General features: G+C 45.6%; 1 protein-coding gene across 1 annotated transcript in view; it reads right to left on the bottom strand.

The window, feature by feature from the left end:
* CHD3 (chromodomain helicase DNA binding protein 3) overlaps positions 1-17264 on the bottom strand; it is an 81339-nt gene that overhangs the window by 3305 nt on the left and 60770 nt on the right. The window contains exons 28-39 of the mRNA XM_030187095.1: positions 10621-10754; positions 8836-8980; positions 8550-8715; positions 8056-8177; positions 7195-7348; positions 6659-6763; positions 6425-6568; positions 5176-5284; positions 4686-4818; positions 3777-3972; positions 2165-2328; positions 1849-1975 (exon numbers count right to left, since the gene is read on the bottom strand). Coding sequence (XP_030042955.1) covers positions 1849-1975; positions 2165-2328; positions 3777-3972; positions 4686-4818; positions 5176-5284; positions 6425-6568; positions 6659-6763; positions 7195-7348; positions 8056-8177; positions 8550-8715; positions 8836-8980; positions 10621-10754 — 1699 coding nt within the window. The remainder of the gene's footprint in view (positions 1-1848; positions 1976-2164; positions 2329-3776; positions 3973-4685; positions 4819-5175; positions 5285-6424; positions 6569-6658; positions 6764-7194; positions 7349-8055; positions 8178-8549; positions 8716-8835; positions 8981-10620; positions 10755-17264) is intronic.

Here is a 17264-nt window from a genome sequence, read left to right as displayed (position 1 = left end):
AAATCACATTGTGGAAAGTATATGAATTTATTTGCATTCTGCAGAGGGAAATAAGTATTTGATCCCTCTGGCAAACAAGACCTAATACTTGGTGGCAAAACCCTTGTTGGCAAGCACAGCGGTCAGACGTCTTCTGTAGTTGATGATGAGGTTTGCACACATGTCAGGAGGAATTTTGGTCCACTCCTCTTTGCAGATCATCTCTAAATCATTAAGAGTTCTGGGCTGTCGCTTGGCAACTCGCAGCTTCAGCTCCCTCCATAAGTTTTCAATGGGATTAAGGTCTGGTGACTGGCTAGGCCACTCCATGACCCTAATGTGCTTCTTCCTGAGCCACTCCTTTGTTGCCTTGGCTGTATGTTTTGGGTCATTGTCGTGCTGGAAGACCCAGCCACGACTCATTTTTAAGGCCCTGGCGGAGGGAAGGAGGTTGTCACTCAGAATTGTACGGTACATGGCCCCATCCATTCTCCCATTGATGCGGTGAAGTAGTCCTGTGCCCTTAGCAGAGAAACACCCCCAAAACATAACATTTCCGCCTCCATGCTTGATAGTGGGGACGGTGTTCTTTGGGTCATAGGCAGCATTTCTCTTCCTCCAAACACGGCGAGTTGAGTTCATGCCAAAGAGCTCAATTTTTGTCTCATCTGACCACAGCACCTTCTCCCAATCACTCTCGGCATCATCCAGGTGTTCACTGGCAAACTTCAGACGGGCCGTCACATGTGCCTTCCGGAGCAGGGGGACCTTGCGGGCACTGCAGGATTGCAATCCGTTATGTCGTAATGTGTTACCAATGGTTTTCGTGGTGACAGTGGTCCCAGCTGCCTTGAGATCATTGACAAGTTCCCCCCTTGTAGTTGTAGGCTGATTTCTAACCTTCCTCATGATCAAGGATACCCCACGAGGTGAGATTTTGCGTGGAGCCCCAGATCTTTGTCGATTGACAGTCATTTTGTACTTCTTCCATTTTCTTACTATGGCACCAACAGTTGTCTCCTTCTCGCCCAGCGTCTTACTGATGGTTTTGTAGCCCATTCCAGCCTTGTGTAGGTGTATGATCTTGTCCCTGACATCCTTAGACAGCTCCTTGCTCTTGGCCATTTTGTAGAGGTTAGAGTCTGACTGATTCACTGAGTCTGTGGACAGGTGTCTTTCATACAGGTGACCATTGCCGACAGCTGTCTGTCATGCAGGTAACGAGTTGATTTGGAGCATCTACCTGGTCTGTAGGGGCCAGATCTCTTACTGGTTGGTGGGGGATCAAATACTTATTTCCCTCTGCAGAATGCAAATAAATTCATATACTTTCCACAATGTGATTTTCCGGATTTAATTTGTGATGTGCTATCTCTCACTGTTACCAATAACCTACCCTTCAATTATGGGCTGCTCATGTCTTTGTCAGTGGGCAAACTTACAAAATCAGCAAGGGATCAAATACTTATTTCCCCCACTGTATAGGAAATGAAATGTCAGTTCAAAAGGAGGCTCCGCTGAGTCATAATTGATATAATATCCCAACACCTGTAAAACTTCAGAGGATGACGAGAAAGAATTAGTGCCTGTCATGTATCACCTGCAACATCATCTCCCTCTACTGACCACTGTTAAGATTTGCTCCTAGTGGATCTGACTCAGGAAGAACTTCTTAAGATTTTAGGATCTCACCCAGTTGCAACTGCAAATTACACGTACTATGGTTCATGCTTGCCGGGGATAAACCCCATTCTAAGTCTAATTTCACATATGGAAACTCTTATAACGCCCTTTAAAAGAAAGAAATTCTATGCTACAGGTAAATAAAACAACTGGAAGTTCTTTACTCCCAACGTTGGATGTGCTGACCTGTGATAAAGGACCCAACAGGCATCTGGCTATAGTTGTGTCCGACAGATGGATTTGTCCCCAGCTGTGCGGAACTGAAAGAGCCTGTGAAGGTCGGAGGTGTGGTGTACGGGCCAGGAGGAAAAGCCTGTGAGAGAAAAGCATCGTATCAGTGTTGACACTAGAGGTGAACATCATGACCTAAGAGATATCAACATAGACAACAGGCACAGACTAATTATTTTAACGCTAGCTCCAAAGAGGCATTTCATGCCCTGGTTATTTGTTGCTCTCTGTAAAATAGCAGCAACCCCCCTTCTGGAGCTTAAGGCATTACCGGAGTAGGCTGGGCTTCACTTCCTTTGTTGGCCAGGCGGCTGAGGATGCTACGTTCAGACATCTGCAGGCGAGCAGCAATGGGAGGGATGCGGGACAGCGTTGCAGGTAGACGGGTCACATCTGCCTTCATGTCACTTAACAACTCCTCCAACTGGTTCAGCACTGGAGAAAGAGGGATGCCAAGAAGAAAAGAGACAGATTGGTCAACTGTGACATTCGGTAGATGATAAGGCCTGGCTGGCTCATTTTCGAAAGAGATGGACGTCCAAAAAGCGACATAAATCGGCACTTGGACATCCACCTCCAAGAGACGTCCAAATCGGTATGATCAAAACCCGATTTTGGATGTCTTTATCGGAAGTCCGTCGCAAGGACGTCCAAATCTCAAGTGGGTGTACCGGAGGCGTGGTCAAGGCAGGACTTGGGCGTTCCTAAGACTTGGACGTCTTTGAGTCATAATGGAAAAAAGCAAAGACGTCCAGCACTAAAACCCGGACCTGTTTTTATTACAAATAAGGCACAAAAAGGTGCCCGAAATGACCAGATGACCACTGGAGGGAATCGAGGATGACCTCCTGTTACTCCGCCAGTGGTCACTAACCCCCCTCCCACCCTCAAAAAAACACGATTAAAAATATTACTTGCCAGCCTCAGATGTCATACTCAGGTCCATGACAGAGCATGCAGGTCCCTGGAGCAGTTTTAGTGGGTGCAGTGCACTTCAGACAGGCGGACCCAGGCCCATACCCCCTCTACCTGTTACACTTCTGGAGGAAACAGCGAGCCCTCCAAAACCTACCAGAAACCCTCTGTACCAATATATAGGTGCCCCCCCTTCACCTGTGAGGGCTATGGTAGTGGTGTACAGTTGGGGATAGTGGGTTTGGGGGGGGGGATTTGGGGGGGCTCAACACACAAGGTAAGGGTGCTGTGTACCTGGGAGCATTTTATGAAGTCCACTGCAGCGCCCTCCAGGGTGCCCAACTGCTGTCCTGGCATGTCGGGGGGGACCAGTCTACTAAAAATGCTGGCTTCTCCCACATCCAAATGGCTTGAATTTGGACATTTTAGACTTGGACGTCTTTGCACTCGAAAAATCGCCGAAAATCAAAGACGTCCAAATCCAAGGACGTCCTTGGTATTTTTCAAAACCAAAGATGGACGTCCACCTTTTTTCGAAAATGACCTTTTTCCCCGCCTTCGAATTTGGATGTTTTACAAAATTCCAACTTAGACGTTTCTTTTGAAAATGCCCCTCTTAGTACACTGCCACAAAGTCACTCTCACTAAAGGAGAGCTATGTAAGCACTCTTGGGATGCAGAGGTCCCCTTGTCCCTCACTGCACTCTCACCACACTGAAAATAGCCGATTAAATCCTGCAAAACAACATGATTGTAAGGCACCACATTGGGATTGTCTCCCCTGCCCCCTGAGCTCAACTTTTGCTGCACCTTGTTAGCAGGACACTTTCCCCCTGCTCTCTCCTCCCTCAGCTCCCTTTTGCAGCATTGTGCTAGTTTGATTTTCTCTTCCCTGTGCAGTAGTACTGCATTGGTGGGCATCACTGGATTAGAGGGGACTCCCCCCCCCCCAAATCCCCTTTTCTTACCCTTGTGCAGTACTGCATTGGCAGGCTTGTTGCCAGCAAGGGATTCCTTAGACAGGTGCTGGTGGCTCTCTGCAAGGCACTCTACCTCAGCAAAGCGAGTGTTAAGTGCCATGGCTGGGTGGGTGGGGTCCTGGGTCATATTGAGGTATGCCGCCCTTCTCAGTTGCTCTTCGATCACCAGTGCCTGTTCTAGGAGCTGTGGGGAAGGGTGGACAAAGAAAAAAAGGGAAGCAGGGAACATAACCTCCAATTTCCTGATTGTTCTGTTCATAAAACACAGCAATCGGCATGATGTGCAACACGGCGTTGTATGAAGTCCAAAAGTAACTAGAATGCGTTCTCTACCACCGGACGCCTCCACTTCTCTTTTCCTTTCACTCACTCATGTCCCTACTTTCACCGGTGTCTTGTCCACTGCTTCTTTAACATTCTCTGCCTCCCTTCACTCTCCTTTGCTCTCTGCCTTTCTTGCACATTTTCTGTCTCTCTCAAAGTATGTTAAGTGCATGCTATGCTCCTTTTATGCGCTGTTTTTATGTGCAAAGGCTTATAAAATGTTCACTTTCGAGGATGAACCAATTGTCAGGCAACCAACTTACCTAGGTTAAGTGGCTTTGGAAATGTGTCTTATTACTTGAAATCAACTAAATGTAATCAGGCAAAAGATGCTTTAATGCACCCAACAAATATTTAGACATTTTAATTTAGTTTAATTATAACATTTGCAGCCCACTTAGCCCCAAAGATTCAAGATAGGTTACATCGGCATTCTTACCTACATTCACATATAAAATGCAAATGCGTGACTAAGGGAATACAGAGGACTTATCCTCATGCAAAGTATTCCAGAAAGCTTTCATCTCGGAATACCTTCTGCATAGCTCCTCTGACATTTTTCTATCTGCTTACCTTGAATCTCCTGGCCAGAAACTTGTTCTTCATCTCCAGGAAGTTGCCCTTGTTGGCTTCAGTTTTGAAGGGCTCATTTATGATGGCAAACTGGTTATCGTTCTGGATGTCTTGCCAGCGAGCGTAGCCGTGACTAAACCATGCATTAAGGATGATGTACCATGGTGACTCCACATGCCCAAGCAGGCCATAAAATGATAACAGAATGGAGGGGGGGGGGGGGGGGGGGGGGGGGAGAGAGATTGGCACATCCATGCCCTGCAGGTAGCTTAACAGTTAGTGCAGTGGGCTGAGAACCTGGGGAACTGGGTTCAGTTCCCACTGTGGTTATTGTGATCCTGGGCAAGTCACTTAACTGTCCATAGCCACAGGTACCAAAATCTTAGATTACGAGTCCATTACCTGCACATAATAAACGAAAACCACTTTGGTTGTACCACAGAAAGGCGGTATATCAAATCCATGACCCTTTACCCCCTTTAAAGGATACTGCACAATGCCGGCCAGCAGCCAGTAGTCGTGCCGGCGATGCCAGATGTCATTCAGCTTGCCAGAGGTAGTAGCGGCACGCTCTTCATTCTGCCACAGTGTGTGCAGTTCTGTGGGAAGGAAGAAGGCTGAAGCATCAGTACCCACTCTCCCTGCTCACATGGGACTGTCAACACTGGATCATTCATCTTAATATCGAGATGAATGATCCAGTGTGAAAAGATGTAAAAAAAAAAAAAAAACAGAAGATGGGCTGCAGAATGCCTAACTGATAACAATAAAGCTGGAACTACCTTTTACCTCACTGCTATATATCTTAGTTTGATCCATGGGATCCCTGGTTTCCACAGCGTAAGGTAAGATGTTTACTTCCCCTTGGTGGTAGAGGCACTGCTCCTGGCCCTTATCCATCTATCAGCCCCTCCAGGGCCGCTGAGAGGGGGGACAAAATACCCCGGGGCCTCCAAGGGATCTCACCCGCCCTCGGCCCCTCCTCTAAGGTTGCTGAGCCGCAGTCCCCCCCCGCACCCCCCTCCATCCGCCACCGGGCCGGGCCCCCTGCATTGAAATCATGGCAGTGGAGTGGCCTAGTGGTTAGGGTGGTGGACTTTGGTCCTGGGGAACTGAGTTCGATCCCCGCCACAGGCAGCGCCTTGTGACTCTGGGCAAGTCACTTAACCCTCCATTGCCCGCCGCATTGAGCCTGCCATGAATGGGAAAGCGCGGGGTACAAATGTAACAAAAATAAATAAATAAATCATCACAGCTCCTCAACTGCCACCTCCGTGACTGAAAGCGCGGCAGCGGCAGATCGGATTCGCCTCCCTTCGGGCCTTCCCTCCCTGTGTCCCGCCCTTATCTGATGTAACTTCCGCCAGGGCGGGACACAGGGAGGGAAGGCCCGAAGGGAGGCGAATCCGATCTGCCGCTGCCGCGCTTTCAGTCACGGAGCGAGGTGAGGTGCTGTGATGATTTCAATGCAGGGGGCCCGGTCTGGTGGCGGACGGAAGGAGGCGGGTGGGGACTGCAGCACGGCGGGGCGATGACAACGACCTTGGGGATGGGGGTGGGGCCCCGGGCCCGGCCCAGTCTCTCGGCGTCCCTGAGCCCCTCTCAATGCTTCCCGTGTGGCAGAGTTTGTGGCTCTTTCCCGTCAGTTCCCTTCCTGCCTCTCCTCGCTCTCACCTGTGCATCTCATCCCTGTATGACACAGGAACCCTACTCTCTACGGTACCACTCCTGGCTCTTACCTGTGAAGCCTCCATCTGCGATGTTGAACATGAAGCGTGATTTCTCCACTTTACTCTCCTCTTTCTTTCCATTGCCTCTTCCCTCCTCTTTTACACTGCCTGGTTTGGACTCCTTCCCAGACTCTTTCTCCATTTTCAGGTCATCTGATCCATAAACAGACACAAAGAGAATAAGAATCTCCGGCTAGCAACTGAAAATAAGACCACAGAAAGAACAGCAATCACAGGTCTCACCTTTCTTTATCTCGGGCACTTCTCCCTCCTGCTTCTCCTTCAGTTCTTCACTCTCTGTTAACGTCTTTTCAGGCTTCTCTAAAGTAGATTTCTCCGGTTCTGACACACAGAAGGATGAACGTACTTGGCATGAGTCAGGAATTATACATGTCTCAGATCTGAATAGGGATGCATAAAGTTCTGCTACCACTTTAACAATGGCATTCCAAGGGTTGTTCCTCAGGAAAGTGGAGGTACGCGGACATCACTTGTCTTAGGTCACAGTCATTCAAGAAGTCTTAACCACTTACCTCATGCTCAAAAGCTTAGGTTAAAAGGTTGTCTATGAGAAAGAACGTCTTTGACTAACTCCACCTCTGTTCCACAGGGCACTAAACAATTACCTCCTTCCCTCCCCCATTGCCCCTTCAGGCTTGGGCTAACTCTAACCACCCAAGGTACTAAGAATGTTGTTTTTTTTCTCCTTCCCTTCACCTTTTCCAAGCACTGAACTGACCCTCCACCGCTTTCCACATGAAGCCCTGTCACACTAGTACCTTGCTTTTCTTCTTGGACAGATGGCTCCGCCTCTGGCTCCTTCTGCTGTGATTCCTGGTCTTCTGAAAGAGGCTTTTCCACTGTCTCTCCCTCTCCATCCCCCTTCTCACAGGGGGATGGGGTGATGGTGGCCAGCTCTTCAGAAATGGAAGTCTAGAGGAAACCAAGGAGTGAAGAAAGAACAGAGAGGGGTATCACATTTATAAAACGAGTAAATGGGGAAAAGAAAAGGAATTCATCATCCCCCTAGGCCAGACGTATGGGTTTATGCTCTTCTACCGGCAGATGGAGACAGAGAGCCACTGGTTTGATATCACCACCCTATAAGGGTCCTGTGCAGCCCACAGTTAACTAGTATTTTTCAGTCTCCAGCATGGTTAAGAATAGGGTGATTTCATCAAACCAGTAGTTCTCAGTCTCAATAAACCCATGGATCTAGACTGGACTATAGGGACATAAAGGAAGAAAATTAGGCAGTGCGAGCTACTGAAGGTCCAACCCTAAAGAAATCAGGCAAGAGAAAAAGGGAGGGGCTGTGCATTAACCAAAAGAAAGAAGTACGCAAGGCAAACACCTCTTTCCAAAAGTACTAGGACTAGGGAGCACGCAATGAAGCTACTAAGTAGTAAATGTAAAACAAATCGGAGAAAATATTTCTTCAATCAACATGTAATTAAACTTTGGAATTTGTTGCCAGAGAATGTGGTAAAAGCTGTTAGCTTAGCAAGGTTTTAAAAAAGGTTTGGATAATTTCCTAAAATAAAAGTCCATAAGCCATGTCACCACTAGGACGGTTGGAAGAAACGAATGGAGTTACATAGAGAGTATGAAGCAGAGTCCCACACCATGCACATACATACCTCTGTCCCAGCTGTGTCGCCGTTCTTGCCATCTTGGTCCTGTATCTCTTCCTTGACTTCTGCCTCCTCCCTGTCAGCAACAGCTCCCATGCTGTCTCCTCTATCACTGGGTGCAGGCGTGGCTAAACCAAAAGACAAAAATACATGGATTCATCAGAAGGGTTTTTCCAAAGTAAACGGGTTCCCAAGTACAGAAGAGAAAAATAGGAATGGTCCACTGGGGCAAGAGACTTGATTCCATGTCTGGTTAAACTTTTCTACCTTCAACATTACTGATGAGGGATGGGTGGAAAAGAAGTAAGGTAAGAGGACTTGCATGAAATATTAAAAAGGCAAAACACAGATATAATCTATATAATAGATGATTTCACCAAGGCCCTCTTGACAGGGATAGAAGTGTTGTGCCTTGGCAACGTAAGATATCTGCTTTTACCAGATTTGGAAATGCAAAGGGAGTTGCTGAGAAGGATGGAAGAAGACATGCTTGTCCTGACCTGGTTTGGAAGTGCATGGGGTACTGGTGCAGCTTGGTTCGGGAGTGGTTGTTGATGTTTTAATAGTAGGCGAAGATGCTCTGGAAGACCTCTTTGAATCAGCGCTGGGGTCAGGCATGAGCTCTGGCATACTCCAGCGTCCATTAATGTGTTCAAATTCTTGCACCTGCCAGAGAAGCATAAGAGGCCTCACAGCACATCCCAAAGCCTGTGTCCTTTAACTGCTCCTGTGATCTAGTAGCCCAATGTCCTACACAAAATGCAACTGCAGCCACTGCTTCATTACCTTTTTCTTCACAAGAGACATGACTCCAATGCGTGTCAGGACCTGCTGGCGGGACAGCCCTTCTCGGGGCACCCCATCCGCAAAGGTGTCTGAGCCATCTGCCCCAGGCTCACATAAGTGTCGCATGAAGAGAGAAACATAAGCCCTGCACAGAGAGGAGAATGATCTGAGACTGCACCATTAGAAAAGGGATTCACAATCTCAAAATGATGTAAGAATGCCAGGAATTATTAGGAAAGGAATGGAGAATAAAACAAAGAATGTCACAATGCCTCTGTATCACTCCATAGTAAGACCACAACTCTGGTCACTGCATCTCAAAAAAGATATAGTGGAACTGGAAAAGGAACAGAGGAGGACAAACAAAATGATGAATGAGATGGAAGAACTCTCATATCAGGAATGGCTAAAGAGGTTAGGGCTCTTCTGCTTGGAGAAGAGACAGCTGAAGGCAGATATGAAAGAGGTCTACAAAATCCTGAAGAGAGTGGAATGGGTAAATGTGAACTGATTATTTCCTCTTTCAAAAAGTACAAAGACTAGGGGACACACCATGAAGTTACATTGTGGCACATTTAAAACAAATAAGAGAAAAGTTTTTTTTTCACTTAACTTATATTTAAGCTCTAGAACTCATTGCCACAGCAAGCAGTAAAAGCAGTTTAATGAGACCCTGTGAGCAGTTATATGATATAACCTGTGAGCAGCTATATTTCCTGAATTCCCCAGATACTACCCACGTAGTAAACAAATGTTTAGATTATTTTATAATTGATCCATATTCAGTTATCTGTTATTGCTTCCTGATTTCACCTTTTTTCTGTTCAATGTTCAAGTTCTGTGACAATAAACACTATTATTGACTCTGCTGTCCTGAACTAAAAATCCTGGTTTGTGCTTTTGGGTCTATGGGGGCTTTCTAGGAACTGTGGGACCCCTGGAGTGTGGCCCCAGTGTCCTAGAGATCACCGTGGAATAACCTGAGAGTGGGAGACTAGCCCAGAGGCAAGCGGGACCCAGTTGGTGGGAGGAGGGTGGTAGTATAGAGCATGTGCCCAGGTACAGGCGGGCCTGAGCAGTGCTGGGGACAGACCCTCCAGGTGGCCGCAGGGTTAACCCCTTGCGGGTGCCGGGTATTTCATGACAAAAATGAAAAAAAAAAAAAAAAAAAGTAATACCACCTTTTTATTGGACAAACCACATTTTTGAATAGCTTTCAGACGTTAAACCCTCTTTCTCATGTCAGTTCAGTCTGATGAAGGGGGTTTTAATTTCCAAAAGCTAATCAAAATGTATTAAGTTGGTCCAATAAGTCACATTTTTCTTTTTATATATATTTTTTTACTTACTAACCTTTAAAGTGGACTAACATAGCAACCAGGCTACTTACTACAAGAAAGAACATAGTTTCTCTGGGAAACAAGCATCCTACTGGCATAACACACAGGACTGCTGCAATAAGGGTACCATCAGACCTGTTTTCTCATCTTAACCTGCCAAATTTGTACATCTGTGTCCCCTCAGAAACTGTGCTGTGCACTGTGACAGGACAGCCACGGCTCAAGCAGCCTGTCATTGCCATCCACAGCTCCACACAGTGGGTTAGTGTCTGTCTGAATGAGGGAAAGCAGTTTGGTCTTCTTTGTGCCCTCCAGGAAAGCAGACGGCAGCAGGTATCTCAGGTGAGTAAGAAATTCATCACTTGGCATCAGCAGCAGACCTGGCAATGGGGCGGGAATCTAGTTTCAGGAAGTTCTTAACACACAGGGGGGTAGGACCACTCACTTGAACTCTTTTTCTGTCTTGCCACGCAAGTCTCGCACCAGCCACTGGGAAGTAAAGGCATCCTGGGGAGGCATTCCCCACCTCATTACAGCATTCAGGAAAGCCTTCCGCTGACGGGTGTTGAAGCCCAAAACCTGACAGCCAAAAACAGAAAAGGAATCAACTCGCCTTCCTTCTGTATCCTTAATACAATATAACCTGCCCCTCTTCCTCCTGATAATGTGGGGTACAGTTTCAATCGCCCCTGTAAATAGAGGGCCACATTACAACAGCCTGCAAGGTATAGGGGGTCAGTCACTGTGAATCCTTAGGCTTATTTCTGAGTTCTGACAGAAAATGCAGGCCCAAGCCTTTGCTCATCAGAAGAAACCAATGCCCATTAACAGGTCAACCTTGAACATAAAAAGAAACGAGCATTTTGCTTTCATATAAGATAAAGACATCTGAGTTAAAAGACACAAACTCCATCAATATGAGTCATAAGAAGAAACGAGGGAGGAAAATGAGAAAAGCCAGATGTGCAAAAACAATTAAAGCAATTCTGCTGTGCTGTGCCATCTACAGAGTAATTGTCTGCCCAAGTTTATTTCAACTAATCAGCTATATGAGCTTATATCCAATAGGTCAGAGGTCTCCAAATCCAATCGTCAAAGGATGCAGACTAGTTTGGTTTTCAGGATTTCCACACAAAGTAGGCTGAGGTGTATTTGCATACAGTGGAAGCAGTACATGCAAATAATGAATATGCATGATATTTGTTACATTTGATAGATGTGACAAAACAGTGAGATTTCAAGCCTGTGAACCGTAAATGTCTTATGAAGTGTATTTCTCTTACTTGGCCAGCAGATGGTGTTTGTTTTGTGTTTTAAAGTTGTTGCAGAAAAGACTATTTTCTTTTTCAGTTTAAGCTTGTGAAAAGAAAATTTGCAGTACCACTGGCCAGATACTTTCAAAAGTTGGTGCCTTGGGCTCTGATTGACCCGAGAGTTCAAATCTAGTCAGGAGGTACTGGATTTTCCCCAGTCTCAGCTAGGGAGAGCAGAGGGTGAAATCTCTGCCCTGAGACACTGTTCAAGACTTGCGAGCAGTTAATTTCCTAAAACTCCCCAGGTGCTACCCAGGTAGCAACAAAGTGTTTAGACAGTTTAATGTTGATCATTGTTTCAGTTACCTGTTATTGCTTGTTGATTTTCATTTTTTTTCCTCAGTTCACTGTTCTACTTTTACTTTTTTTATGATAATAAACCAATCACTTATTAGCTCTGTTTGTTCTGGACTGATTAAGAATCCTGGTGGTTTATGTCTTGGGTCTAAGGGTGCTTTCTAGGAACTGTGGGACCCCTGGGAGTGGGACATTGTGAGCTGTGACATTATCAGCCTGGGCATAAGCAAAGAAGATGCAATCTGCTAACCAACTGGATAAAGTGTATTTATCAATGGCTGCCCCCTTCCTGCTTGAGTCAAAAGAAACAAACAGCTGGGTGGATTGCCTATGGGTTTTGGTCCACTCCAGATGGAAGGCCAAGGTATGCAGTGATCTTTCACCAGGATGGGTATGAGGTTTTGGGGAAAAAATGTTGGTAAAACACTTGACTGATTAATGTAGAAATCCAACACCACCTTTGGAAGGAACTTAGGACGCATGCAGACAGCCACTCTATTATGATAGAACTACCAAGACCTGAAGCTCACTGACTCTGCACACTGAAGTGACCACCACCAGAAAAAGAACCTTCCAGGTCAAAAACTTCAGGTGGCAAGTGTCAAGCAGCTCAAAAGGAGCTTTCATCAGTTGGGGGAGGATGACATTATAAGTACATAAGTATTGCCATACTGGGACAGACCAAAAGGTCCATCAAGCCCAGCATCCTGTTTCCAACAGTGGCCAATCAGGTTACAAGTATCTGGCAAGATCCCAAAACAGTACAATACATATTATTCTGCTTATCATAGAAATAAGCAATGGATTCTTCCCAAGTCCATTTTAATAATGGCTTATGGACTTTTCTTTCATGACACTGGGGGAGGTTTGACAGAGGCTTAGTCAAGAACCAACCTCTCATGAATCGGACAACTAGAGGCTGTATAAAGATGGGCTTGCCTTCTACATGGTAAGTGCGAACTGCATGCACTAAGATGAAACCTTACATACTTGGTCTTGAGACCAGACTCAGAAAGGCGGAGAAGGTATTCAAACAGTTTTTGTAAAGGGGGAAAAAAAGGATCTAAGGCCTTGCCCTCACACCAGATGGTAAGGCTCTTTCGTTTAAAATGATATGACCTCTTTGTGGAATCTTTTCTGGAAGTAAGCAGGACCCTGGAGACCCCCTCATGTAGTTCAAGAAATGCCAACTCTATGCTCTCAGAATGCATGAAGGCCAGGGATTGGAGACTGGGATGCAAGAGAGATCCCTCTTTCTGAGTGATGAGGGTCAGAAAGTAGTCCAGTCTCCATGGTTCTTTGGAGACCAACTCCAGAAGTAGAAGGAACCATATCTGCCTCGGCCAAAAGGGTACAATGAAGATCATAGTTCAGTTCCCCAGTCCTGTTTGATTTCAGCAAAGTCTTTCCCACAAAAGGTATTGAAGGATACACATACAGAAGACCCCTTCCCCAATCATGGATGAAGACGTCCTATGCTAGTCTGCTGTATGTCCTGAGCCTGGAGCAAAACTCAAGAACTTTGCTATTGAGGTGAGTGTCAACAAGCAGGGAGGCATGGGTTTGTACCTTTTGTGTGAGAAGACGGTCAGCATGTGGTGTTGGGCCTCTGCTCTACTCAGAGCCACATACCTGGCTGAAAAAGACAACAGCCTGGCAGACGGACTGAGCAGGATAATGCAACCACAGAAATGGTCTCTAAACATCAGTATTGCCTGGCAGATCCTCCAAGCCTGCCAGGCAGTACTGATGTTTAGAAACCATTTCTGTGTGGTTGCATTATCCTGCTCAGTCCGTCTGCCAGGTTGTTGTCTTTTTCCGCCAGGTATGTGGCTCAGAGTAAAGCAGAGGCCCAACACCACATGCTGACCGTCTTCTCACACAAAAGGTACAAACCCATGCCTCCATGCTTGTTGACATAATACATTGAAACCTAATTGTCTGTTTCAACAAGAATTGTTTGGTTCAACAATCTCTGAAAGCCTTTAAAGCATTCCAAATGGCTCGTAACTCAAGGAGATGTATGTGAAGGAACGTCAACTGAATGGACCAGTGACCCAGAGTGTGAAGCCCATTAAAATGGGCTCCCCAGCCATGGTTGGATGCATCCGTTATAAACATCTTGTGTGGAGAAGGAATTTGGAATGGAAGTCCTAAGGTCAGATTGGACCGAACAGTCCATCGCAAGAACAAGTGACAGATTCAAGATCCACTAGGTTTCTCAAAGCCTGACACCACTGGGAAGCTAGGGTCCACTGAACCTATCTTAAATGGAGACGTGCCATGAGTATCACATGCACTGTGGAGGCCATGTGGTCTAACAACCTCAACATCTGCCGAGCTGAAGCCTGCTGGTTCTGCCAGACCTGTACGGCAACGCACTAATGCCTCAGTTCTGGGTTCAGGGAGGAAGGGCCAAGGCTTGAACCATGTCTAGCAGAGCTCCTATGAACTCCAACTGTTGAGTGGGAAGGAGATGGGACTTTTGGGTAGTTTATGACAAACCCTGGGAGCTCCAACACCCGAATGGTTTTCTGATTGGAATCCTGAGCTCCTCTTTGGATGTGCTCTTGACCAGCCAACTGTCTACATAGGAAAACACATGCATGCACCCCCCCCCCCCCAGTTTGTGTAAACATGCTGCAACTACAGCAAGACATTTGGTAAAGACTTGGTGAGCGGACGCAAGGCCATAAGGCAGGGCGTGATACTAACGGTGTTTTCCTATTCAAAATCTGTGATACTTCCTGTGACTGGGAAGTACCTATATGTGGGTGTAAGCATCTTTTAAGTCCAAAGAGACCTGGTAAACCTTTCTCCCAAAAGACTCTAAGGTTCTAGCATCTCATCCCGGGGGCACTGAAGCATGGGTTTTAGAGCTCTTAGCCTTTTATGAGTGGATTTGACCACCACAGAGAGTAGTGGGTTAACTGCTGCTTTTCAAAACCAGGAGCCTTCTGGACTTTGTACACAGAGTCCACCATTTGCGGGACTGGCTTCAGAGTGAGAGTAGTCTCCCAATATTTTGTCTGTGCTTGCTATAAGATGCCATGCATGGACACTGTCATGGCCTCCTTAGCAGGATCCTCATAGTTAAGGACATCCAAAATTTCAGCCCTGGGATTGTCCTTAACTTCCAAATCAAATGGAATGTCCTTAACCATTTCCCTCAAAACAATGACAAAGGAGAGCTCCTCTGGGGGGAAACTTTCTTCTTTCCTGAGGTGGGGAGGGGGTCTGATGGTAAACCAAGGGAGCCCTCCTCCGAGACATCCTATGGTTCCACTTCAGACACCCAGGAACGGTCTCAGTCAGACTTAGCAAAGTACTCCTCCTGAGGAGGCCGAGTCTGTGTCTGCTTCAGGCGACTACATCGACATCTGGACTCTGTGGTATCTGAATGACAGAGCTGCCAAGGGGGCCCAATTTTTGGGAGGGAGCTTTTAGGACATGCCTCCAGTCCTGCCCACTCCACTTTTTTTGACTTCACAGAAGTGCAATTGAATACGCTGAGCTGTTTTTCCTGCATCGCCAGTGGATTACAATTGTAGCAGAAGCCTTGCTTTCATTCTCTTTGAGCTTAATATTCGTATATTTATATATCACAAGACTCCTGAAGAAGGCATCTGTAGCGCCGAAACATGGCTGTGTTGAGTCGAGTGTATATTTAAATAAAGAGATTGTTCCTAACCTACGGCGCCTACTAGTGTTGTTCAAGAGCCTACTCCTCCTACTCCCCCTTTCCTCAGATTCTACTTTTCGTAGGAATTTGTGTACCTCCACCCTTGTGGTGGTTTGGCTTGCTTGTCCCTGAGCTTTTTTTCCTGCATCGGCAGTGACTCCTGAAGAAGACGTCTGTAGCGCCGAAACACGGCTGTGTTGAGTCGAGTGTATATTTAAATAAAGAGATTGTTCCTAATCTACGTCGCCTACTAGTGTTGTTCAAAAGCCTACTCCTCCTACTCCCCCTTTCCTCAGATTCTACTTTTCGTAGGAATTTGTGTACCCTCACCCTTGTGGTGGTTTGGCTTGCTTGTCCCTGAGCTTTTTTTCCTGCATCGGCAGTGACTCCTGAAGAAGGCGTCTGTAGCGCCGAAACACGGCTGTGTTGAGTCGAGTGTATATCCCTAGAACGCATGACGTTAAAAATATACATATTAACGTCATGGGGGCCTTTTAAGGCCCCCATGCACATAATGTAGAAAAACACACTTAAATAACTTTCACAAGTTTATTTCAAAATTGCTCAATAAAATATGAATAGTGGACAACATTTTAATTATAATTTTTCACAGAAAATACCAAAAAATCTTTTTTTTCCCAAATTTCACGCAAAGACATGAAAACACACAAAAATGCATAGAAATTTATAGCAAACTAGCTGCAGCTACATTTTTATTCTAACTTTCTTTTCTATTATATTAGTCTTCCAAACAATTCTGACATATTATTTTTTCAGAAGAGTGTTCTTTGCAAACAGTTTCCTTACAAGTGGAACAATATCGCTCAGTTTTCCTCTCTATGTTTCTTGGACACATAAAACAACGCTTTCGTTTTCTTTCTCCTGGCTCTGGAGTAATCTGAAACTGTACGCCACACCGTTTCATTGCTTCTTTAGTTTTCTTTGGCAAGCATTTCAAGTCGCTTCGCTCTATCATGTGAGGTATTACAAGTTCATGACAAAGGTCCTTCAAGAATAAGCGTCTCCTGTCCTTCCTCTGTGCATGAAATTCAGGATGAGTTTCTGTATAAATAATGAATGAATTTAGGGCTGCTACATCAAGCATATTTGAAAATAGTACTACAGGCCATCGTTTTGTTTGCCTCTTACACGAATATTCTCCCACCATCTCATCCATTTTATCTACACCTCCTTTTGTTGCATTGTAATGCAGGATGATTTCTGGTTTCAATTTTTGGTTATTGCTGTCAACACTGCAATCGTGATGCATGGTACTGAGTAAAATTACAGATTTCTCCTTCTTTGCCTTGTAAGATACCAAAGTCGCTTTGTTATTGAATCCAAAGACACTCTCATAAAGTGCTCGCTGACGATTGTGTTTGAGTGCTGCTGGAATTTCTCGTCTGTTTTGCTTTATAGTACCAACAAGTGTAATAGCTTTTGCAAGCAGAAAATTGCCTAGTTCAACATTGGTGAAATAATTGTCCATGGTGATGTTTCTACCTGAATTGAATATTGGAACAGCAAGAGTTTTGACTATTTCAGACCACAGATCCTTCTGTACTGGTGCACCAACCTCTTTGCCACAGTAGATTACGCCATTTATGCCATAATAATTTGCAGAATCACACATCCAGAAGATTTTTATACTGTACTTGGCTGGCTTGCTGGGCATGTATTGTATGAATTTGCAGCGTCCTCTGAACGGTACAAGTTGCTCATCTACAGTAACATTAGTACTAGGATTGTAAAGTTTTGTGCAATTTTTGATAAATATGTTCCAGATATAACTGATAG

Source organism: Microcaecilia unicolor, chromosome 14, assembly GCF_901765095.1.
Source record: "Microcaecilia unicolor chromosome 14, aMicUni1.1, whole genome shotgun sequence".
Classification (NCBI taxonomy): domain Eukaryota; kingdom Metazoa; phylum Chordata; class Amphibia; order Gymnophiona; family Siphonopidae; genus Microcaecilia; species Microcaecilia unicolor.
Note: the sequence above shows the minus strand (reverse complement) of the source record. Positions and strands in the feature narration are given on the sequence as shown.